Here is a 24,696-nt window from a genome sequence, read left to right as displayed (position 1 = left end):
TTTACTAACAAAACATACAAAGGAAAACCAAAACAAACAAACAAACAAAACTAATTTACTTTGCTGAATGTACAAAGAAATCAACAATTTACAATTTTTGCTAAGCATGATCAACCAAACACGAACCAAAACTCAATTTAAGATTGCAACAGAGTAAAGCAATGTTATTAAATAATACCTACATATATATTATTATTATTTTCACTTTTTTACAAATTTTCTATTACATGAAAACTGCACTAACAACGTTTTTCTCAAAAAACTATTTTTACAAAAATGCATATAAGAGCCATTATTTTATAAATCGTCGATACATAGGGACTTTTTATGAATGTTATATATGTCTTTGTTAAGAGAATTTATTTGTTATATATAGGAGGTGATGCAAATGTGGTATACCCATTTGTTTTTAGATTGCCAAATTTTTATTTTTTATCCGATTAAATTGAAATTTTACAATTAACATGATGCATGTGTTGTCTTTCCATGTATCAAATTGAAAATAATATTATCCTAACAATTTAAGAGATATTTGGGAATATATTTGAAATTTCATTAAAAGTGATTTTAAAAAAAGTGCAGGTAATGTGGTATACCACATGATGTTAATGTGGTTTAGTATAATTTTCACTTCCAATTGATATTTTATATAATTTATTGTTTTTAATGAATGCGAATTAGCTCGAGATTTATGTCTGTTGAGTGGAACTTTAATTTATATTATATAATAATATCTACACATGTCAATATTTAATTTTTGTATGGAGAAGTTGTTGAAACTCATAGCCTTTGTTTTTCATCCTTGTGATTCATGGTAGACTCTCGCAGAGCACAAATGTTTCAAATAATAATGAGATTTTGTCTAGTGCTGGCTTTTTCATGCAGACTCAAGGTATACCGCACTACCTGCACTTGTGTTTACTAAAGAAATGCCTAGTTTTTTTTTTTCCTAAATTGGTGATTATGTGTTGCAATCGCGCATAATATTTGATTTTTACTTCATACTAAGTATTTTAATGTTATAGTAATAACGATTAAATTACATCCGTAAAACAAAAAATTATTTTTAACCTTCAACCGAAAAAAAGTCAATTTCATGTAAAATTTAATTGTTGGTACTGATTCTCAACGTGATTTAATTCGAGATTTAATTTTTGGTACTGATTCTCAACGTGATTTAAATAAATTAAATAGATCATTGCTATCTTATTTTTTGAGAACAGCAAACTATAGAACATGTTTCAGTTATTCTAAAATTTTCAGTTTACAAAAAAGTGCCTATACCACATTTGCATCACCTCCTCTATGTAATTTGATTTGGCAAAACATAGGAAAAAATTGTGAAATCTGTCAAATATCATTATAATATGGAAGATAACAACTTTAGTGAATATCATATTAAGGATTGTTGGTTATATATGAAAATTATAAATAGAATGAAATCAATTTTTTGGAGATGATTGATTGATCGATAAATGACAATTAAACGCAATGTTGCGCCGTCGTCGTCAAATGGAATAAGGGCGAATTACTCTTATTAGGGTTGGCATTTAACAACAAGTATCGCATACGTTGTCGCAATTAATGCAAGAAATGCATTATTAATAAGGAAGTTTTTCAATAGAATATAATAGGATTCTGAAAATAACATTTTTCTTCGACAAGTCTACGAGATCTGAAATAAAACGACAACCGTAATAAGGGTGATAATATTTCGATGTATTAGGGGAAGTTTTTTTTTTCTTTTGATCTAACGATATTTTAGTTTTTTCTTTTATTTTTGTGTTAAGAATATAATAAATTATAAGAAAACATAGTGGTAAACTTATCGAAATAAATTGACTATGACAGTTACAATACGTCAAATTTGTCAACCATTCTGTTTTTTTTTTTATTTTTTTTTGCAATAAGAGTGAAGTGAGAGCATAAAATGTGTTATTGAGTTGAAAAAGCAAATTCGATATAGGTTCTAGTTCCAAAACTTTCATTTAAAAATGTTATAAATTTATTGAATTTGTACAAATGAACAGTGGAAATAAAAACACAAGTCAACACTATTCTCGATACTTATATTCCAGTGAATTAAGCGAACTAAATCCATGTCTTAAAGATATATTACATTCCTTGTTACTGTCTATTGTCATTTTTAATCAATTCATTAAGTTTTTCAAATTAATGAAAGCTATTTTTGGAAAATAACTCAACAAACCTTGTTATGTCTTTTTTTACGGCACAAGTTATGCAAAAATGCAAGCGTTTTATTTAATTCTTTGCTAAACCATGGCGGAAGGAATTATTATAGTATTAATTTTTAAAATGAAAAAAAAAAACAGTTTCTAATGAAAATAAGCCCTAATATTATATTTTGCTGTAAGTTATTACGAAATACATTTCATTGGGGATAGTGTTAACGGGTATCATATGATTTTAAATTCTTTTGTTAAGAAATTCGACTTTTTATCTTATTTTTACCAAGAACTACATGTCCAGATATTTATTCCACCGAAAATTTTACGTTTTCTACTTTCATTTATTTGTTTTTTATGAATGCAAGTGGAAGCACACACATAATATTAAATGAAATTGAGTATGGGACACTTTTTTAACGCTACGGTCAATAACCGGGTACATTTGTAGCTTTTTTTCGAATAAAAATGCTGTAAAGCTTTTAATAATGGAGATATTTGGATCAAATTTTAAAGAATCATTCTTGAGGTATTTTCACACATAATCTAAGAAAAAAAATATAAATATTTTCCATATATATAATTTTTAAAACTTTTTAAAGTTATTACCTACGTAGATCAATAACCATGGTACATTTGTACCCATCCAAAGATAGATCTGTAACTCATTAAAAACTTGGACTATCGTTAGCTTTTTTGTTTTACATTAGTCTATATGACTCTGATCTAGATGTAGGAACTCAAAATTATATATACATTAAAATAAAATATATTTAAATCCATGCTTTAATTATAGTCTATCTAAAACAATCATAGTAAATTCGTTATAGCTTTCGAATGGGTTAAGCTTTTTTAGTTATTTTTTTATTGGGATCTTATTTAGGTTTAGGTCCTCAACCCCTCTGCAAATTTTTGTGGCCCTAGACAACATGGGGCCATCAGGGCGACTCCTGGAAGTCAGAAACTACCCTGGTTTTCCCTTGGTATACAGGGAGAAAAACAATAATTATTTCCGTAATTATCCAATAAGTCTTCATACTGGGCCTGAAACTTTTTCTATAATCGAATTAGTCTGATATATTACAATCCTAAATTGACGTTCATATATAAACTATCATTAAATAACGTTTTGAAGTATTCAGCCTTATTCTGGATGTCAATTCCACGTGAATTTACTCGCTCTTCCCCTTCGTCTTATTCTGAACAACATTTTTGTGTGAATTTTTTCGCATTCTCGCTTTCGCCTTATTCTGAATGAAGTTCGAAAGCGAAAAAATCCGCTTTGGGGAAAAATTAGGTATTCTGGATTACAGGGAGTAGGAGAATGAGATGAAATTTTGTGCGAAATTTTTCGCTAATAAAAGTGAGTTGATGACAAAAACATAAGTTATAAATATTTTTATGAAAAATATTAACACAATACATATTCTATGACGATTTAGAATATTATAAATGATAATAAGCAAATATTTATCTGGAAAACAGCAAATAAAATGCCTTTGGAAATCCTATTGATAATGATGCCTGCTGAACCAAATATTGCCAAGGAATGTATAAAGGTAATAATGAATATTTAAGTCGAGTTTGATGCATTTGGGAGGCGAAAAACAGACATTTTGGGTGAGGATCTGTCTATCAAGAAAAAAACTATAGAAAAGCCAAATTTGCCTAATGAGCCGCTTAACAGTGAAAACTTAAATACAAATTATGAAACAACACACAAAAAAATACAAAAGATATATATATTTTTTTAAATTATCGTTTGCATTATTTGAAGGAAGAAATAAAGTGTTGTTGAGATCAGTTTATTAGAAGTAATGAGGAAAAGAAAAATGTGTATGTACATATAATGGCGTGTCATACATGACATAAATTTCAAAGTTGTAGACATTTGCATAGTACAGTGTTGTTACATAAACATTAAGTGTCCTCACAGTTAATTACAATGTTAATTTGAGTGTTAATATAAATTAACTATTAACACCCCTTCTTAATATTACAAATATTATTTAAAATTAATTTATATAAACTCAAAAGATATGTATGTATATAAAAATAACGAATTAATCTAAATTACATAATCCAACCAGTATTCGAAATTTACATATGTTAACCTTCTGTAAAGGCTTGGTTAGAATGTCTGCTAACATAGACTTTGTTGGACAATAATTAAATAATACGCTATTCGATCTATACAAGTCGCGAACAAAGTAAAACTTAACATCTATATGCTTGCTTCTAGGGCTTATTTTCTCATCTTGAAGTATCTTGAGGCAACTCTGGTTGTCTTCAAAAATGACCGGACTGGATATGTTGATTTCAAATTCCTTTATTAATTGCATAATCCATAAGAGTTCCTGAGATGCTTCAGCAAGAGCCACATATTCTGCCTCGGTAGATGATAAAGTTACATTTGCTTGCTTTCGACTAGCATAACTGATGACAGCATCACCAAGCTTAAAAATGAACCCACTTGTAGATTTTCGGTCATTGATGTCGCCTGCCCAATCAGCATCAGCAAAGCCTTTCAATTCCAATTCACTCTTAGATCCAACGAGCAATTTCAAGTCTTTAGTCCCTTTTAGATATTTTAGAACCCTTTTGACTTCAGTCCAATCTCTTTCATTCGGGCAAGTAATTTTCCGAGATAATATTGAAACGGCAACTGCAATATCTGGACGTGTATTGTTAGAGATATACAGCAGCGATCCGATAGCCTTCCGGTATAAGATATTGTTTTCAAGCAAATTATTCGTAGTTTCCTTCAAATATCCAGGATCCATGGGTATAGAAGAAGGCTTAACATCTTGAAGATCAAACTCATTTAATATTTTTTCAATGTAACGTTCTTGTGACAAATAATATAAACCATTATTGTAGCTCACTTCTATCCCCAAATAGAGTCTTAAATCACCCAATTCCGTTATTGCAAAGTGGGATTTCAGAGTACGTAAAACATCTTCAATTTGCTCATCAGTCTTAGATGCAACAATAATGTCATCGACGTAAATCAGAACGTATGTGATTGAGTTCGTATCACTTTTAACATATAAACAGGGTTCAGCCTTTCCCCTTCTGAATCCAGAATCAATTAGGATTTTGTTGATACGAAGATTCCAACATCTTGCCGACTGTTTCAGTCCATAGAGGCTTCGGTTTAATTTACAAACATAATTTTCTTTTCCAGGTATAATAAAACCTTCAGGTTGTTTCAAATATATATCGGTGTCCAAATCACCATAAAGAAACGCCGTTTTCACGTCAACGTGACGAACTTTCATATTTCTATAGCTTGCGATGGCCAATAAGCTTCTAAATGTTGCTTGCTTTACAATTGGAGCAAAAACTTCGTCGTAGTTTTCGCCGTATTTTTGGGAAAATCCCTTTGCGACCAGTCTAGCTCTGTACTCCTTCTCACCATTAAATTTATGTTTAACTTTGAAGACCCATTTACAGCCGACTAATTTGCCATCACGTGGCAACTCCACCAAGTCCCACGTTTTGTTTTCATGCAATGCCCTCATCTCCTCTTCCATAGCCATCAACCATCTCTTGCCGTCCGATCTGGATATAGCCTCTCCAAAATTTGTTGGATCTTCTTCAACGCAAATTTTGTACCCATACTTTTTAGGCGGTATACCCTTGTTTGATCTTGAAGAAGTTCGAGGAGTATCATCAGGATTAATTGTTACGTCATTATTTAAAATTTCCTCGTCAGAAGACGATGAAAATTCCCAAGTTTAAACAACAATAACATGTAACAATTTTTAATAAAATAATCAATAAATAAAATATTGAAAAATATTACACAATTAAAATACAATATGGCAACACACATTACAACTTAAATTATAATATGGCAACACGAATCTTTTTTTCAGCCACCATTTTCGAAAACTCGAATCCGCATCTCGCATTTTTTGCGTCTCCCTATTCATTCAGAATAAGGCGAGAATGTGAAAGCGAAAATTTTTGTGCATGCGAGATATCTCCCAGCGAATATCCAGAATAAGGCTGATTAAATAATGTTAAAAATGCGACAATCACAATCTCTAAACCCATAAAATGTGAATAATTGTCAATAATAATTGTTTTAGTCCCTGTATACCAAAGGAAAACCACGGTAGTTTCTGATTTCAACGAGTCGCCCTGATGGCCCCATGTTGTCTAGGGCAGAGGGGTAGAGGAACACCTAAATATGATCCCAATAAAAAAATAACTAAAAAAGCTTAACCCATTCGAAAGCTATAACGAATTTACTATGATTGTTTTAGATAGATTATCATTTAAGCATGGATTTAAATATATATTATTTTAATGTATATATAATTTTGAGTTCCTACATCTAGATCAGAGTCATATAGACTAATTTAAAACAAAAAACCTAACAATAGTCCAATTTTTTAAGAGAGTCAAAATATTTATGCATGTCCATGAGTGTACCTTTTTTCGAAATCATAATTTTTATTTTAATTAGTTAATAAAACTATAACTAATGAAAATATCCAACTGCAGATAACAAAAGGTCCACTTTTTTAATGAAAGCAATTAGTTTTAAGTAATAATGATTTTGTAAGGGTTGTGTGAAATCGAACTAACAAATATATAGAAAACAACACGATGAAACAAATATGCTTTAAAATAATTCTGCCTTAATATTTATAAATGAGACAAAAGAAAAAATATGATATGTTTTTACGAATTAGCAAAACAATTGTTGAACTAAATTAAGCTTTATAGATTTAAGGTCAAACAATAAATAATAAAAAGAAATATACTATATTATAACAATATTAACACTGTGTTTATTTCTTCGAACGGAGTAACCCGAAGAAAAACTCAAATGTTTTAGCAAATTCTTTGTTTTTCTCTTTATTATTACAATGGTTTTAGATTAACTACTGTTACAATTTAGGCACATGTTATTTTAGTTTTAACCATTTTTTATTGAATACAAAAATAAACAATTTGTACAAGGCTTGTATACACATTTACGAAATGTGAATATTTTCTTTTTTTAAAATTAAAAAAAAAAAAAAAAACAAACAAAAAGACAACGAAACTAAAGAATTTATATTTTCAAAAATTATTTGAATATATCACTCGTCTTTTCTTAATTTCTATACATTTTCTATGAAATAGACAATTAAAAATAAAATAATAAAAAAAAACAAAACAAATATAACAAAAACTTCAATAGATAGTAAAAAATTTTATAAATCTTATGTTCCATGTAAATTCGGATGTTTACCACTTGTATTGTTGACCGCTTTTGCAACTTCATCTCGTAGGGTTGACGGTGGATCAGACAAAATATCGGTCTTCATTGATAGGTACTTTAATTTATTAGAAACAGCTGCAAAATGATAAAAAGAAATAAATTTAAGTAAAAAATCAGTAGGAAAACAGCAGCTATAACCGAAACAAATAAAATACAAAGCTAAATATCGTTACGCCATATTTCCGCCCCATAATTAATATTATATACACCACTGTAAGTATTTCTGATACTCGTACGCTTTTATAACTGATATGTCAAGAGCTTTCCTTTGATGAACTAGCAACTACCGGTAACTGTATTAAAATTTAAATTATTCATAAGTGGACAACATCATCATGATTAGTGGTTGTCCACAGCCCCTTGCGACAGATCATATGTTTGACAGGTAGATCAAGAAGAACATTATCCAAATTTCTTTACGGTAGAGATATAACAGTAGATAATAGAGATATAACAGTAGGCCAAAATGCATGACCGATATTTCAACGTGTTAAAATTAATGCAAACATTTTATAACCTCACTATATATGTTTGTAGGATAAAAGTAATTTAAACTAAATTATAAACTTTTTCATTGTTAGCATAATAGTTTGCCATCTTGCTGTCTAGAAATCTTATAATTAAAATTATATTTACATTACAAAAATTGCAATGAACAGCGATTTCCTGAAAGTCATATTTTGAAATTCTAAAAACATAAATTTAACCTTAAAATTGACGTCGCGACTACATTCATTTAAACTGTTCACTTGTTTAATTTTTTACTAAGGATATTTTCCCAGGGAATTATTTATCACTTCATAAAACAACAAACCTATCTACAAAACTGTAGTCGTTTCCACGACAGAGGGGTCGGCTAACCTGTGTCACCTCTGCCCATTGTGTAAAAGCAATAGGGGTGCTACAAGTAATCAATGCGATGGTTATCCACATTAAACATCTTTTTTTTGTTTTTTAATTTAAAAAAGGGGGATTAAGCTTTCTTAAGGGGACACACTATTCAAGATTTAACATTTTTACGATTTTCAAACGGCTGACAAATAGACGTGCATTACAACATTGAAGACTTGTATCTTTGTATACATGTACCTTAATAAAATCTTTATTTGCTACTTAATATATTATAATTTAAGGAAAAAACTATTGACTGTTGTTGAGAGCATTTATAGAAATGATTTCTTCTATATTACTTTATTACGTGCTTACCGGGTCTTAGATCAATTAGTGAACAGTGCTGATCTACCCACAGGAAGGCTGTACGTCTTAATTCATCAAGACTAGCACTGGAGACAGTAGATGTATAAGATGATAGTAAAGGTTCCAATATTAGGCCAAGCTGAAAAATAAAATTTGAGTAAAATTTAATTAACAACGCATCAAAACATTTTCTTTATAGTTATTTTAAAAATAATTAAAAATATTAAATATTCTTATACAAATATCAAGAAATGCTAATTTTTTTTATAAAATCACACTTTTTTAATAAAATAAATAATATTCATCTTTTTGTACTGAGATTCAATAATAAAATGTGCTAAATGTGTGTGTCATTCCGAAAAAGTCACCAGTTTTTCATAGAATACATTAGTAATGAATGTACTGCAATTTTCAAAATATATTGACATCGTCAATATTGATTTCTTGTGTAGCTTTGCATTTATCAAAATGTTTCAAAATTGTTTCATTCAAATAATAATTATATATATTTTTCAGAACACAATGTTATCATCGCAATACATTTTGGCTCTATTGGGCTTCCCATGTATTGATATTTAATAAATATAAATATCGAATGCAATTATTACTATATAAATTCGAATCGATTTGAACAAATTTGGCGCTTGTTTTTTATGCTAAAGTCGTTAAAATAACTTTCAAATAAAAAAATTTAAAATATATTTTTTGATTTTACAATGTGTTTTTTTTATAAAATGTGGTTTCTACTTACAATCCAAAATTTCCAATTTTCTTGTGTACGTGTACGCACATATTGTTCATATAACTGTCGGACATGCTCGGTACCCTGTCGTGTAACGGGTGCTCCATTTGCTGGTAAACTCGAATGAAGGTGCCTGTTAAGGGTAAGTCATAAATTTTAGTACCATCAAATATATTATAAGAACCAAGATTATGACTTACGTCAGTGAGTTGTTAAGTGCATCACGTTCCATGCGCAAAGCATCCATGCGTTCTTTGAGTATATTTCGTTCGTTACGCAAATGTTTGATATGCTCTGCACCCTTCTGCAACATTGCTGCTTTACTTAACTGCAATAGATTTTGGAATAATTTATTTTCTTTTTTTTGTTTATTTTACTGATAAAACTAACCTTAGCATTATTTTGCTGGAGTTGTGGTATCAGATCGTGTAATTGATCAAAACCATTTTTTATGTTGTAACGCCTCTTTTGTTCTGCATGAATGTGGCCAGCGCGACGTTGGCTATCTCGTGGATACTTTAAACTGTGAGTGGGCGACAAAGGAGAATCTTGGTCATGAAATGATTCCGGCGATAAACTTATGTTAGCCGAGCATGTGTTTTGCGAGCTCGCCGTCAAGGGAAAACTTAACATCTATACGGGAAATAGGGTTAATAATCGACGTTAACGTTTTTGTTTTTTTTTTCTGATTACAACTTACTTTACTGGCAGGCGGACTACTAAGCATTGAGGGGGCCACAGGTGCTGGCAATGAGGCCGACTTCTTGGGTGATTTATGTACATTCTGATGATGAAGATTTTGATGCTGTTGTTGCTGCGGTTGAACCAACTGTTTACATTGCTGCTGTTGTATAATTGACGCAGAACTATTGATTATAGAAGGCGACGGTGGCGATGGGATAGGCTGTTGTTGCTGTTGTTGTTGTGTTGGGGACATATATAAGTTGGATTTATTCCCAGCACCTGATCTGGGACTTCCTTTATTTTGTACATTTGTTGGAGGCGTTGGCATAGTTGGTGTCGTCTGTTGGGTTACAACATTATTTGGCATTGTCGATATGGCACTAGTAGATACACTTTGTTGTTTACTTAATGACGGCATCCGAGAATCTATATGCAATAAATTTCATGGAGGTCATATTTTATTTTCTCATTTCGAATTCCAAATATTGTCAATGAATTTACTTACTTGTTGTTAATAGCTGCGCCAATGCACTATTGAGCATAGGGTCGCTGGTAGCACTTTGTAACTGCGCATTTAACCCCATACCAAGATAATTACTGTTTATCACACTTACTCCCGATCCACTGGAACTAACACCAACCATTGTATTCGACGCTGATGTGGAAGACTGTATCATGTGTTGATGAATCGAGTTGCTTCGAGAGCGAGTTTTATTAGATTTTACAACATGACTTTTGGGTACTATAAAATTACCCTCTTGCTGACCAAGACGTGGATCAATTTTCGCCAGTGTTGCATTCAACGGCAAGCTATTCGAACGATATATTTCTTTTGGCATTGTATTACTCGTAGATATAGATTGACCAATTGAAGGCTGTTGCTGCTGCTGCTGGGTTTGTTGGTGCTGGTGTTGATGTGTGGACAATATATTCTGAATATTTGATTGTGCAGATGGCTGCTGGGGCTGTTGATCCATACTCATCTGTGCAGGTATTATACGATGACTAGACTGTTGGAGTGTTTGCTGCATATTTGGTGGTGAAAGTTGTGCAGAATGTTGTAGCGCTTGCGGAGTTTGCGGTTGCTGAAGAGCATTCGTCAAGTTAGGCAAATGCAAACCTAATGTCGGTGGTAAGGATTGTGCGTGCAAAGTGGCGCCAGGCATATTTCCAGGGGGATTCTGTCCCTGTTGTTGCATATAGTAATGCTGATTTGCCGGAGCTGTACCGCGTACATTTATATATGTTCCAGTTGATGCCGACTTCTTAAAGCTACCAGTGTGTGTATAGGGCTTGTATTGATTGCCACCTAGAAAGTTGTCCGAGGCCTGACTTAAATTGAACATATTTCGAACATCCGACGAAGCACCTTCGATTTTTATATTATGCAGCATGTTACTGTTGCCCGCTTGAGTATTGTCACTTATTTGGTTAGCCGATGTACCAATCATTCCGTAAGTCCCAGTATTTATATTAGAATTTGGATTCATCGGGTTTCCACCGGATACCACACCACTACTACTACCAGAATTACCACTGTTGCTGACCACATTTTCCGAAGAAACAAAATTCGTAGAGTTGTTGTTCAATAAATTCGTAGTATACTGTTGGTTTGATTGTGTAAAAGAATTGCCAGAATTTTGAAGTGCCTGCTGATGCTGGCGCTGCTGATTCGCTGGCTGATAAGCTGCTGTTGCTTGAAGTTGAAGTGAATTGTTGGTCATAAGCATCTTCTGATGTTCGGCTAACATTTGCTGGTATATATTGGTCTGATGCATGGTTGGTTGGGCTTTGTCATAATTATGAGGTTCGCGTCTAAAATTGTATTTATTGCCGATTAACATTTAGCGTTTACTGTAATTTTGTTTTTAAAACTTACCTAAACGGTCGTTGAGAATTTTTTGATATTCGTCCTTTTTTCACAGGAAAGTCATTACTGTTACTACTGCTTTGGCGTCCGCCCATTATAGTGCTACTACTACTGCTACTGATCACATTACTACTTTCTACCAAACCCAGAGAATTTGATGTTCCGCTAGAAGCACCTGAATTATCATAAGCTTCAATTTGTTGCTGCTGCTGCTGTTGCTGCTGTGTTTGGGTATTTCCTTGCGGCATAATCAGGGCACCAGCATTTTGCGTACTGCCCATTATTGCATATTCAGTATTCAATGCTTGTAAAGCGTTTTGATTTGATCGATTGTCTGATGCTGCCAGCATTTGGACATTGTTACTAGCGCCTCGTGCAGCAAATTGTTGTTCTAGATCGGAGTAACCCAAGGTATTCATGGGGGTGTTCAATTCAATCATGTTGGCATCTTCACTCACATTTGCCATGCCGCCGACAACATTGGACGAGGACACATCCATCATATTGCTAGATTCCATTTGTTCTGATCCTATAATTAATATTTATTATTTGCAAGGTTCCAAATAAATCGAAATTGCTGTAGCAATTACCCATTATTGATGAAAAGTTATAATCGACATTCTTGATCATGTCATCGGTACCCTCTTCCGGTACTGGAGGTAAGCGTGAGTTTAACAATTCTATGTAATAGAAAAAATACCAAAATGTTAGGAATTGTTATGGACTTTATAAACAAGTTTATGAATATACAAACAATATATGATGTAAAAATCGAATAATTTCCTTTCATTTGATATGACAAAAAATAAAAACTAATTGTGACTATGTGTAACATACCCGCAAATGTTAAATCAATGTCATCTAGATTCGGTTGTAATGGTCCTAAACTAGGTTGTATAAAATCGGCGTTGCCTGCTTCTCGTGCTGTTGTAAAATGGGCGAAGTGAAAACTTTAACATATTGTCTACAGGTAATAGCTAATAAATCACTTACCAATTTCTCGTGAATCTGGAAAAGGAAAAGGACCATTTATAGCAGAAAATAAAGTATCGCTGGTCCAATCATCAGATATCATCAAACTCTTGTCATTTAAGTAGGGCCATTCTAGGAAGTCGAATTCGCTTTTCTGTGAAGAGATAAGGTAACAAAGGTCGTGATTTTAGAAAATGAAATGAATACAAAACGTAGCTAGTTACTAAGCGATCTAATATTTTTTTTTTTTAATTTTTGCTATGTACCCTTTAATACACCTAATGATAGAAAATGGCAGTAGAATCCGAATATTGAATTGACGTCGTTTTATTCATGAAATTACAATAGATATGCAATATCTGAAATTTTGCTAAGACAGTGCTAACACATCTCGGATGTTATTAATTGCAAATGGGAATAATCGGCATTTTGGGGATGTTCGGTACATCCTCATTTGCAAGAACGGCATAAATAAAAAAAATATTTAACAGAAAATGTGTTTTCAGTTTATGTTTATGGAAAAGGTAAACAGATAAGACCACTTGAAGTCTATGTAGTCTTTCAAAATTTATTGTTTGAAGAATAAATATAATAAAAAATATTATATTTGTAATCAAGGCCTATATAAGGTCGGACAGTAAGCAAAGCACAGCTGAGTATTGAGGAGAAATTATCTTACAAAATTATAAATTGTGTTCTGTTTTTTTATTTAAAGGTGAAACAATTAGTTTTCGCCTCGGTAAAAAAATGACGTTAAACTTAAGTTTTCTCTATGAATTCGCTTATTGGCCGACATTATTTAGGCCTTGGTTCTAATAAAAAATTTCCGCTTACAATTTTATCCAGTTTTGGTTTGTATCTCACCAATTAAGGTTGACACCAAAGAAAAACTAATAAATGAATTCGCCTCCTGACTTTATAGACTTTATTAATTCTCAGAATTTATAAATTCTCAGTACACAACTGTATAAATTCTATCCAGTTACAATTTGTTGAAAATATGTTATTAGCAAAATACAACCGCATGCTATTTCATCCCAAAAGTTGCTCATTTTTCAAACACCATGCCTCAATGCTCCAAACATTAAATAATTCCATTGGGATTAAGTCATACAAATACAATTTTCAATTTGTCATATCGCTTATTCGCTGCAAGACCGGCATAAATCAATAATCGTGATTTTTGAGCTAATGATGACGAGTTGTTCGCCATATCAGACGTCATGTCTGCTCCTTAGAGGGTGTGAGTCAATTGAAAACTTAAAATGTAAATTCTGCAAAATCGATTTTTTGATTAATGCCGGTTTTGCAGCGCGAATGAGTGATGTGTACTGAATAACAAATTAATAAATTACATTTATTAAATACACTTTTTAAACACTGGTACTTTTTGCAGACTGAATATAGGATTAGTATTAAGTTATTTGGTTCCGAATATAAAACGATAGCATTAACTCGAGATGTCTAAGGAAATTGAAATATTTTATAAATTATTGAAATATTCGGGTTTAATGGCTGTATGTGACTTAAATGGACAATATAAAATTACGAATAGTATAGCCTACACAATTTATCATATATGTATCCAGGGGACGTTACTCGGAGCATTTATATTGGCATATGTAATTCGAGACTCAATTTTGCTAGCTGAGTCCGTTGCCACGGAACACTACTACAACTACATACTTGTGGAGGCCACTTTTATGTCTCACATCATTCTCCGATTCTGGTTGATTTATAATCAAAATTTGAACTTGAAATTGTTGGAGTTCTGTAAGAACGGTATAAAGTGTTATTTGCCTCGGGAGAATGTTTATCCAGATCCACAGTATCCGAAGAAAATATTGGTAGCATTCATTTTAGCTGCAATTGTGTATTTTGCCAATATCATGGTGGTCATTTATAATTTAATCATCCATAATGTATGTTCCGTGGCTTTTTGTATCTTTTGGATTGTATTCACCTATTGTTATGTGACAACCGTTCTCGTTTTGAGTATTTGGTGTCTTATTGTAATGACGCTTTCTGGCATTTTGAAGGCGATCTCAAACCAATTGGAAGGAATTCTCTTGTACGGTGATTTTACATTATCGGACGAAGATATTTATCGCCTTCAAAAATTGATCTATTCGAGTGGTAATATCACTCATGTTGTAGCGAAGGATGTAAACAAAGTATATGGCATTTCGTTAATGCTTTGCATGATCGTGATAATCAACGAGTCGATATGGAATGTCTTTCAAATGATGGAACCTAACTTTGAATCTAAACATCTGATTGAGTTCCAAACGTCTATGTGGATGTTGCCCATTCTGATAATACTAGGCATTGGATTAGTGCATAGCAGAGTAACGGAAGAGGTAAATGTATACGAAAACGACTTAGAAAGTATCAATCGGTATTGCCGAGCGACGTGTCGGTTTCGCTCAATTATGCTGTCAATTTATAATTTTGATAAACATTTTACGCAAAAATTTTAGTAAACTTACCACATTTGTACTAAATCTATTGTAAGTTTAAATATTATGGTGTGTAACATTTGGACCAAATTGTATACTCGATTCGATTCATATAAAATTTTCAAGTTTGGAAAATGTTAAACTATTAAAATATAAAATATAAAATAAATATAAAATATAAAATAAAAAATAATAATATTGCGATGTGCAAATTTCGGATACATTTTGCTATTCTCCTATGGATACCAGCAAGACAAACAAAGAATCTAAATAGTCTGAAATGGTTTTGGCCTAAAGACATTTGCCAATGTGCATATACTCTCTAACCTTAAGGCGGAAGATATAACAAAAGTTAAAAAGTTATTTAAATTCCGTCAATACAATTTATAACCAGAATGTTATTTTGCAGCCAATTCGGTTAGAAAATAACTAAATCTAGGATATTTCAAAATGTGGTTATAATTTGAAAGTACTTAAGGTATGGTGCTAACAATCATGGTTATTGTCGTATGTACTCGGATGTTGGAGTTACACATATATATTTACAGGTTGTGTAGGGTATCATATGGTCGGCCCCGTCCGACTATACTACTCCGCTCACTGGTTTTTTAATTATGTTAGCAACCCAATATTGTAAAAACAAATCAAATAAACTTCTAAAATAACATACGAACTAAGACATTGCAGTGGAGTTCTTTTTTTAATTACGTAAACTTAATCTTCCTTTTCTTTATTGTGCCATGGACAATAAATACAATGTAACAATGTTTTCCAAGGGTCGTTTCAATTGAGAATTCAAAATGTCAAAACATGAACGGGCTGTCGTGACATGTTTAATGTATATTTCGGCAACTTCTCTCCCACTGTGAGTAGCTAAATTTGATAGTATTGTAAGAAAGTCATTTGCTTAGGTAATTTATTGAACATTTCATTCAATATATTAAAGAAATTAGTTTATTGGTTACCTTGACGCCCAGCTTTTACACCCGGGTTCATTGTGAATGTGAAAACCATTGATAATGCCACAATGCCACAAGAAGTTATTATATTCTACAAGCTACTAAAAGTGTTCGGTTTCGTAAATCTGCATTTCAATGGTGAACAGGATAAATATGTTGTTAAAGGAAGTGTCGTCTATTGGATATTTTATGCAAGCATTCAAATCACGTTGGTCGGCTCATTGTTTGCAACATATCTCAATCGCAGATACATTTTAATTGGCAACTACATTGACACGGAACATTATTACAATTTCATTGCCATGCAACTGACATTTGTGTCTCATGTCGTACTCAGATTGTGGCTAATTCGTAATCAACACAGCAATTTGAAATTGTTGGAGCAGTGTCGGAAATGGAATCAATATTATATAATAGCAGACTTGCCTACTTATCCCAGAAATTTGCTAAAGACATTTATAGCATCTGCAATTGTGCATTTAGCTAACCTGATCATAGTGCTATACGAGCAGAGAGAAGGTCTTAATACATCTGCCGCTCTCACGTGGTCAGTCTTCACTTATTGCTGTCTCTCGATTACCCTACTTTCATATGTCTATATTTTCATAGTTATGACAATATCAAATATTTTGAAATGGATTGCACAAAGTTGTGAGGAGTTGTTTGTGCATGGTGTAGCAGATGAATGGAGTACCACAGAATTGCCACAGCTGAAGGACTTGTTGAATTTGTATAACGACATAACACGTATAGTATGTCATAATGTTAACCGTGTTTATGGTATTGCAATATTGATTAGTGCGGTTACACTTATCAATGAACCGATATGGGATGCCTATGAACTGGCCATATTACCATCGGAAACCAGTTATTTTTATCAAATACAAACGACTATGTGGATGTTACCAATTTCAATATTTTTGATTGTCGGACTCTTGAATAGCAACGTTTCCGAAGAAGTAAGTAAATGAAATGAATATTTGTAACAAATGTGTAATTAACGATATACATTTTACATATCGTAATTACAATGAAATTGTATTCCGATACCTAGGAATAATGTAAAATATATAATTTATTGATTATTTATGAGTGTAAAAGGACAGTTCAAGAGTTGTTATACCCCATACAACTATGTACTGAGATATATTCTTGATATATCCAGCTAGATTTATTCGACTAGCAGAGTAGATCTAGCCATGTGTTTTAATACATCTGTCCATTTACATTTAGAGATTGTCAGTTTTTCTGCACCAATACATTTTGGAAAATTACAAAATTTGTAGTTACGGAAATGTCCGATTCATGGTTATGTTGTATAACCCACAGATCAATCATTTTAACAAGACCGAAAAACGAGTTAATTTGACTTGAAATGTGAAAAGGACGACGCTATAAAGAACTTGTATTTAAACAAATATCCATTTTCTTGTCAAAGTCAACACACACCATGGTGTAGCCAGCCCTTCGCTTCTCTCTACTCGAATAATTAATTAAAATGTTAATTTTAAAAGGAAGCACTCACATTTAGGAAGTTAGTTTCTTGGTCGCGTTCATACCTTGGACAACTATGTAATTGTGAAAGGAGACAACAGTAGTGAATATAGTCAAAAATAAAAAAATAAGTAAAAAATGAGGCAAACAATTTGTGTGTTTTACAAGATACTGAGATACTCGGGTTTAATGGCGGTTCAATTTGATGCAATCAATATCCGTTATTTAATTAAAGGAAGCTTCTTTTATTATTTTTCCCATGTATGCATTTATTTTGCATTAGTCGGTTCATTGGTAGCTACCTATCTCAATCGAAAATATATTCTAATTGGTGATTTCGTGGACACCGAACACTATTACAATTACCTTGCAATGCAGACGATATTTGTATCTCATACCGTACTGAGATTATGGCTAATTTTTAATCAACACAACAATCTCCGTTTATTGGAATTGTGCAGAAAGTGGAATCGAAATTATTCAGCGGTCGATACAGACATATTTCCCGGCCATATCAAAAACCTGTTGATGCCATTTATAGCATCTGTAATCATATATTTTGTTAATCTGATAATTATGCTATCTCTACAGAGGGTGGGACTTAACGGATCATCTCTCTTAATATGGACCACCTTTACATATTGTTGGCTGACAATTACATTGATTTCATATGTCTATATCTACATAGTAATGTCGATATCAAACATTCTGAAATGGATATCGCAACAGTGTGAGCAGATTTTGTTGCATGGAGAATTTGAGTGGAGTGACACCGATTTGAAGCACCTACATGATTTGTTTAATTTATATGACGAAATAACCTATGCCGTGTGTCAGGATGTTAACAGTGTATATGGCGTTGCAATATTGATTAGTGCAATAACACTAGTCAATGAATCGATATGGGATGTCTATGAATTGACAATAACGAATTCAGAAACGAATTACTTGTACCAAATACAAACGACAATGTGGATGATACCAATTTGTATATTTTTGATAGTTGGACTTTTGAACAGTAATGTGACACAAGAAGTAAGTTGGTAAATGTGAATTCTCTCTTCCAATAACAATGGTATGGGATCACATACACTGGTGAATATGAAAAGCAACTGGAATTGCAAATTGAATAAATGACCTGTATTTTTTTTTTTTAAATAAAGTTATAGTGAAGTTTTTTTCAGAAATAAGTATGTAATTTATTCATATTTAAAAACAAAAAATATAAACGCAAAATTTATTTTAAAAAAATATTCTACGGAAAACTGAATTAACTCAATTTTTGAATGGTCAAAACTAAATCAACTTTTGAATTTTGATAATCGCCAGCATATTCATTATTTTTCATTACAGCAGCACACCTACTAGGCATTGCATCAATAAAATGCTCAATTTGATCCTTGGGTATACCTTTTCTTGCATCCTGAACTTTTGGGAAGAGGTTATGTCTGTTTGTTTGTGAAACTCTATTGATTTTGCTATCTACGAGGGCAATTCGGAAAGTTCTTAGCCTAATTTTGTTTCGATCTGGCAACTTCTTCATATAGAAACAGGTGAATTCATCCGAGAGCATAAAACTTCTCCACTGAGTCGGATTCCCATTGGTATAAGTTTTGCCAAAGGCAATCTCGCTTTCCGATTATTTTCAGAAAATGATTTATCTATGATTTATTCATGGAATATTTCTCCGAAATCATTTTCTGTGATAAATTATTTTCACAAACTCTGGTAATTGGCTGTTTCTTCGGAGTACTGTATTTGTTTCTACTAATTTTTATAGATGTATTTTGACAATAAGTCAAAATTGAATCTATGAGAACCGAAATAGGTGTAGAAAAACCAAAACTTAGTAATAATGGTAAAAATAACTAAATTTTAAAGCTCATCTGTTTGTACTGTATAGTTGCTTTAGTTTTGTCCGAACAAAAATTGGGCCAATCCATTAATTATTTTGTATTTCTTAATGCGAAGATTATTTATTATTTCCATTATTATTATTTATTTCAATATTGACAAATATGTGTACAGTACTAATATTTAATACGCAGTTAGTATATATATATATATATATATATAATATTATTAAATATGAACTGATGGATGACACATATTAAAAGAAAAATCTGAAAAATTCAAAAATTTGGTCAAGTTATACGCTTTTCAATGCATAGTTGGGTACAAAATGTGTACAGTACCAAATTACTTAAATCGCTTCGTAATCGAAATTTATAAATTGTAGCCTTCGAATTATTTTTGATTCTTGTATAAACGAACAAAATAATCAATAGTTGTGTATATATATTTGAAATAAAGGCATCTTACCGCTCATCTCAACATAGAGATACGCTGATGTCTATTGAGTTGTTATTTCTTTCAAAACTATATACAAACTAGGTTCAAATATTTTTTAAGCTCATCCCATTGGTGCGGTTTGTTTAAATATCAAGTTCCCTAAAGTGGAATGAATCTAAAAACTTATTTTATTTCAGTTTTTAAAAATATGCACTCAAATATTTTCAAAATACATGAGTTCGCTTACATTCTGTGCTCCTGAACCAATACAGATACAGAACACATTTATACATAACTAGCAAGCATTTAGAAGTGGGTTTTTGTTTCAACGATCTTTTTCGAAACGTCATTTTTATAAAACAGTCATATTTAGTAATTTTACAATAAACAATTTATTATTATCCAATTTTGAACGTCTCCAGTATGAAAAAATAATTGTTATCAAATAAATGAATTCAAAATAATAAAATTATTTCACAAACAGTGACTTTTACGTGATTATTTTTTGTATATTTTTGTGATAGAAAATGATTGCTCGGTTAAAATCCTTGGTATTGACTTCACCTTTTCCATGAAGTTTGAAAAAAAAAAACAAATGCAACTAATTTGTTTTTATATATAGACTATTCATATTTTTAATGTGGCTTATATTTAATATGCAGCTAGTACATATATATATATATATATATATACATTTCTGATTTTCTTGATATTGTTTTTTTATATTGAATGTTATAAATATTAGGTTGAGGAAAAATAAATCGATTATTTGTTCGGCAGATGGCTGTACTGATAGCTTTCTAGTAAAGTATCGATCAAACGATTTCAGATTTATGCTCGTTGGAAGGGTGACATTTCGCAGTAAAAAAAAATATTTTGCTGTTTTTGTTTGGTGCATTCAGTTGTGAGCTCCAGGATGTTAAAAATGAAAGTGAACAAAGAGAAAATTCGGTACATTTTACAGTTTTTCATTGACAAAGGCGAAAATGCAAGCCAAGCGGCTAAAATAGTGAATGGTGTTTATGGTTCCGATACTGTAATAGCCAATCATGTGCAATTTTGGTTCCGTAGAATCCGTTCAGGAATTGTTGATGTTAAAGATGCATCTCGCACAGGTAGGCCGATCGTCGAAAATGTCGATAAAATCGGAGAAATAATCGAAGTTGGACCGGCATGTTAGCAGTCGTAAAATCGTCCAGGAGCTAAAAATCGAGCATAAAACTGTATTAAACCGTTTACAATTAACCAGAAACGGCCAAAATTGGCAAAAGAGGAGAGGTGTCATGTTTCAATAGGACAACGCTAGGCCACACACATCTACAGTGACTCGCCAGAAACTTCGGGAGCTTGGTGGGAAGTTTTATTGCATCCGTCATTCAGTCCGAACTTGACACCAAGCGATTATCATATTTTTCTTGCATTGCAAGATTTCTTTTATGATAAAAAATGGGTCTCTAGGGATGATTGTGAAAATCGACTACAAGAGTTTTTTTTTTTGCAAATAGAGAGCAGTACTTATATGAGAGAGGCATTATGAAGTTACCTTTAAAATGGCAACAAATCATACAACAAAACTGTGCCCAAATCGGACATTCCGAAGCATGATAAATAAAGTCCTATAGTTCATAAAAAATTATGGATTTCTTTACCCCAACCTAATATTTTGGGGCCATGTATTTGAATTGTATTACAAGGAAAGTAATTGTAAAGCCCAAAAAGTAATTAATTGGTTTGTATGAATAAAGCATTGCTTGAAAACTCACAAACACACACACATTACTCACAAACACACACACCTTTTCCAGCAATGTGTGTGTGTTTTTTGAGTATAATTGTGAATCGAATTACTACTAGTTCGTTACCATAAAATAGCCAATTAGTTAATAACAACATGTTCGGCGACTTGGACTTGAAACCTTTTATTGTGATTCTGAAATTGTTCGGCTTATTCAGTATTAATTTCGCCGATTCTAATAAAGGCGCTTACTTTCGCAGCAGAACATTTTACAATAAAGTGCACTCGTTCGTTTCCCTAATACTTCTTCAGGCATTATGTGCGTTTCTTTTTCTATACTGGCTACTATTTCAGAGTGAATTCGATATTGAGTTTTATAATTCAACGGGAAATATTTATTTAAATATTAATTATGCATTGGCTTGTGTGCTAGTTTCCATAATTTACTTTTACTTCATTCCGAGTCAAATGTGTTTCCAGCAAACAATTGAGACAGTTTTAAGGTACCAAGAAGATTTCTCACAGTATCACTGCAACGGCTGGAATCTACGGCACTGGTTCTGGGTGTATATATTACTATCCACTACCGAGCTATGGAATAATCACCAAGCGTTTACGTACTCAAAGGTGGGCACTATAGTCAGTATATGCTATCAGTTAATATGCAATCTGGTGTTTTTATTTTGTGGCATAGTAGTCCTTGTGTATGTTGCCATAATAAAAATTATCAAATGCTGCCTACAACATATAAATAATGAAATCGGCGAACTGTTAGCCCGAGAACAATCCCAAGTAAAAATATTTAACTTGACTGAATTAATGTTGAATCGTAAAAAATTATTAGGCTTTTGTGAAAAGGAATTGAGCGAACGATTTGGCCCGATATTATTGTTGATTGTCGCATTTATGATATTTTCGACACCGTCGGGACCGTTTTATCTTATATCGGTAACAATGGAATTAACCTTTGAAAATAATTGGATATTCGCTTTGAACGTTATTGTAATAATTTACTGGAGTGTACCTTGGATAATATTATATATTGCAATCATGTCATGTACAGTCGATGAGCAGGTGAATAAAACATATCAAATACTCAAAGAAGAATGCAATTTATGTTGAATATATTTAAGCAATTATTTTAATTAGTAATTAGCTTTACTTTATTTCATAAGATGAACTCATTTAAAAAAATCTATATATATTTTTTAGGCAAATAAAACTGCAAAGATTTTGGCCAGATATTCCAGAAGTAATACAGGCGCTGATAAAATGGTAAGTAAAACATGAATATTAAAAAGGTGTACTCTTAAGATAAATAATTTTCAAATTTGTCCGACCAGTCAATGGATAGGTGGGTGTCATGTCCGACACAATTACACTTAAACCAGTTGAGGCCTGTTGTGCGCTCTAGAGATGAAAAGAAAGTTAGAATTAGGGAAGCCTTGGGTTTGATCTCCCTATGATTCTAGGAATTCTATGTTTTTAGAGAAGTCCTTCAGTCTTCCCCATTTGCACCCCTCAGTTCGGTTAGTCCGGGAATAGTGTCATATCAAAGAATTGTTTTAAAATGCCTGTAAAAGCTGGCAGAAATGTTCTAGCATTTCACTGTTTCCAAACGCTCTGGAACTGCTGCTACCCTCGCATCCAATCTTGTGTATATTTGGTGAAACAAAGGTATAAAACAAACTAGCATTTGTGTGGCGTTTTGTGGCCAAATAATTCTTCTATCTACAGCAAAAAAAATTGAAGTAACGAATAAACCGAAAAAAATCTTGTTGTCTTCTTGATGTGCCTTCAGACCGAGATGTCCCATAAGAATATCCATCAGTCTGTTTATTTCTTTTTTGTCTAACATTAGGATTGAATTAGTTTTGTCTACTGTTAGATTATCACAAAAAATTTTTGTGATCCTTTTTTACTTTAACGCTTGCAACCTTTAAAAAAATATCAGCTGTAATGCCAAGTTCACCAAAGAGAAGCAGCTTAAGAATTGTCAAAAAGGGGTTTTGTGCCCCTTTTGACAACTGAATACATACTTATTCTACGAAGCCTATGTTTTGTCTCACCTTGGATATAACGAACTTCTTCTATAATGATCTAATTTGTTTGCTCCCTACTAGTTCGCTATAACCGTACTCGACTGTACAAACAAAAAAGTAAATAAACAATTACATTGATATTACAAACAGATTACAATAATCAAGTAAAGTAATTCAATTAATTGAATTGTTATTGTCAGGCAGATATTTTCTTCGATTACCAATGACATTAGTCAACTACCGAAAACGAAACAACAAAGACCAGTGCTGCCTAAAATTAGTTTTCTGTCGACCAACCAAGTGGTTTAATATAACCCAACCCATGGACAATCTGTTGAATTTTCTATTTAAATTTGTGCGTTTACTGGGCATTATGCCGGCAGTCTACCACAAAAACGAAAGGAAACTTGTCGGGACCAAGCATTACGTCAATTATATGTTCCGTGTGACCGTCCTGGTGATAATACTGAGCGAACTTCTTGTCATTTTCGTCTGTATATCGGCCATCAATAACTATTTTGATTTTTACCAAGGCAGTAAAACGAGTAGTGGCCTGACAATACTGCAGCTATTGCAGAGCGGTATAAATCAAATGAGCCTCAATGCAATATTCTATATCTTTCGCATTGAAAATGTAGATACATTTAACAATATCCTAACCATCTATAGGAACAATTTCCCCCAAAACTATGGCAAAAAACGATACGCAGAAAGTATGATTACATTCGTGTGTTCGATGTATCTGGTATTGGTGTTGGTATTTCTTTTGAATGTGATGGTGTC

General features: G+C 32.2%; 1 protein-coding gene across 1 annotated transcript in view; it reads right to left on the bottom strand.

Annotated features, from left to right (window-relative positions):
• Nucleotides 1-7,403: 7,403 nt before the first annotated feature.
• The window catches only part of LOC133333857 (protein WBSCR14 homolog), a 35,481-nt gene continuing 18,188 nt past the window's right edge, over nucleotides 7,404-24,696 (bottom strand). The window contains exons 5-15 of the mRNA XM_061542170.1: nucleotides 12,954-13,086; nucleotides 12,798-12,884; nucleotides 12,551-12,640; nucleotides 11,970-12,489; nucleotides 10,596-11,905; nucleotides 10,107-10,516; nucleotides 9,797-10,039; nucleotides 9,607-9,734; nucleotides 9,416-9,539; nucleotides 8,674-8,803; nucleotides 7,404-7,542 (exon numbers count right to left, since the gene is read on the bottom strand). Coding sequence (XP_061398154.1) covers nucleotides 7,409-7,542; nucleotides 8,674-8,803; nucleotides 9,416-9,539; nucleotides 9,607-9,734; nucleotides 9,797-10,039; nucleotides 10,107-10,516; nucleotides 10,596-11,905; nucleotides 11,970-12,489; nucleotides 12,551-12,640; nucleotides 12,798-12,884; nucleotides 12,954-13,086 — 3,309 coding nt within the window. The 3' untranslated portion in view covers nucleotides 7,404-7,408. The remainder of the gene's footprint in view (nucleotides 7,543-8,673; nucleotides 8,804-9,415; nucleotides 9,540-9,606; nucleotides 9,735-9,796; nucleotides 10,040-10,106; nucleotides 10,517-10,595; nucleotides 11,906-11,969; nucleotides 12,490-12,550; nucleotides 12,641-12,797; nucleotides 12,885-12,953; nucleotides 13,087-24,696) is intronic.

Source organism: Musca vetustissima, unplaced genomic scaffold, assembly GCF_032173495.1.
Source record: "Musca vetustissima isolate MV318-11 ecotype Yass unplaced genomic scaffold, APGP_CSIRO_Mvet_v1 utg4715, whole genome shotgun sequence".
NCBI classification, from domain to species: Eukaryota; Metazoa; Arthropoda; class Insecta; order Diptera; family Muscidae; genus Musca; species Musca vetustissima.
Note: the sequence above shows the minus strand (reverse complement) of the source record. Positions and strands in the feature narration are given on the sequence as shown.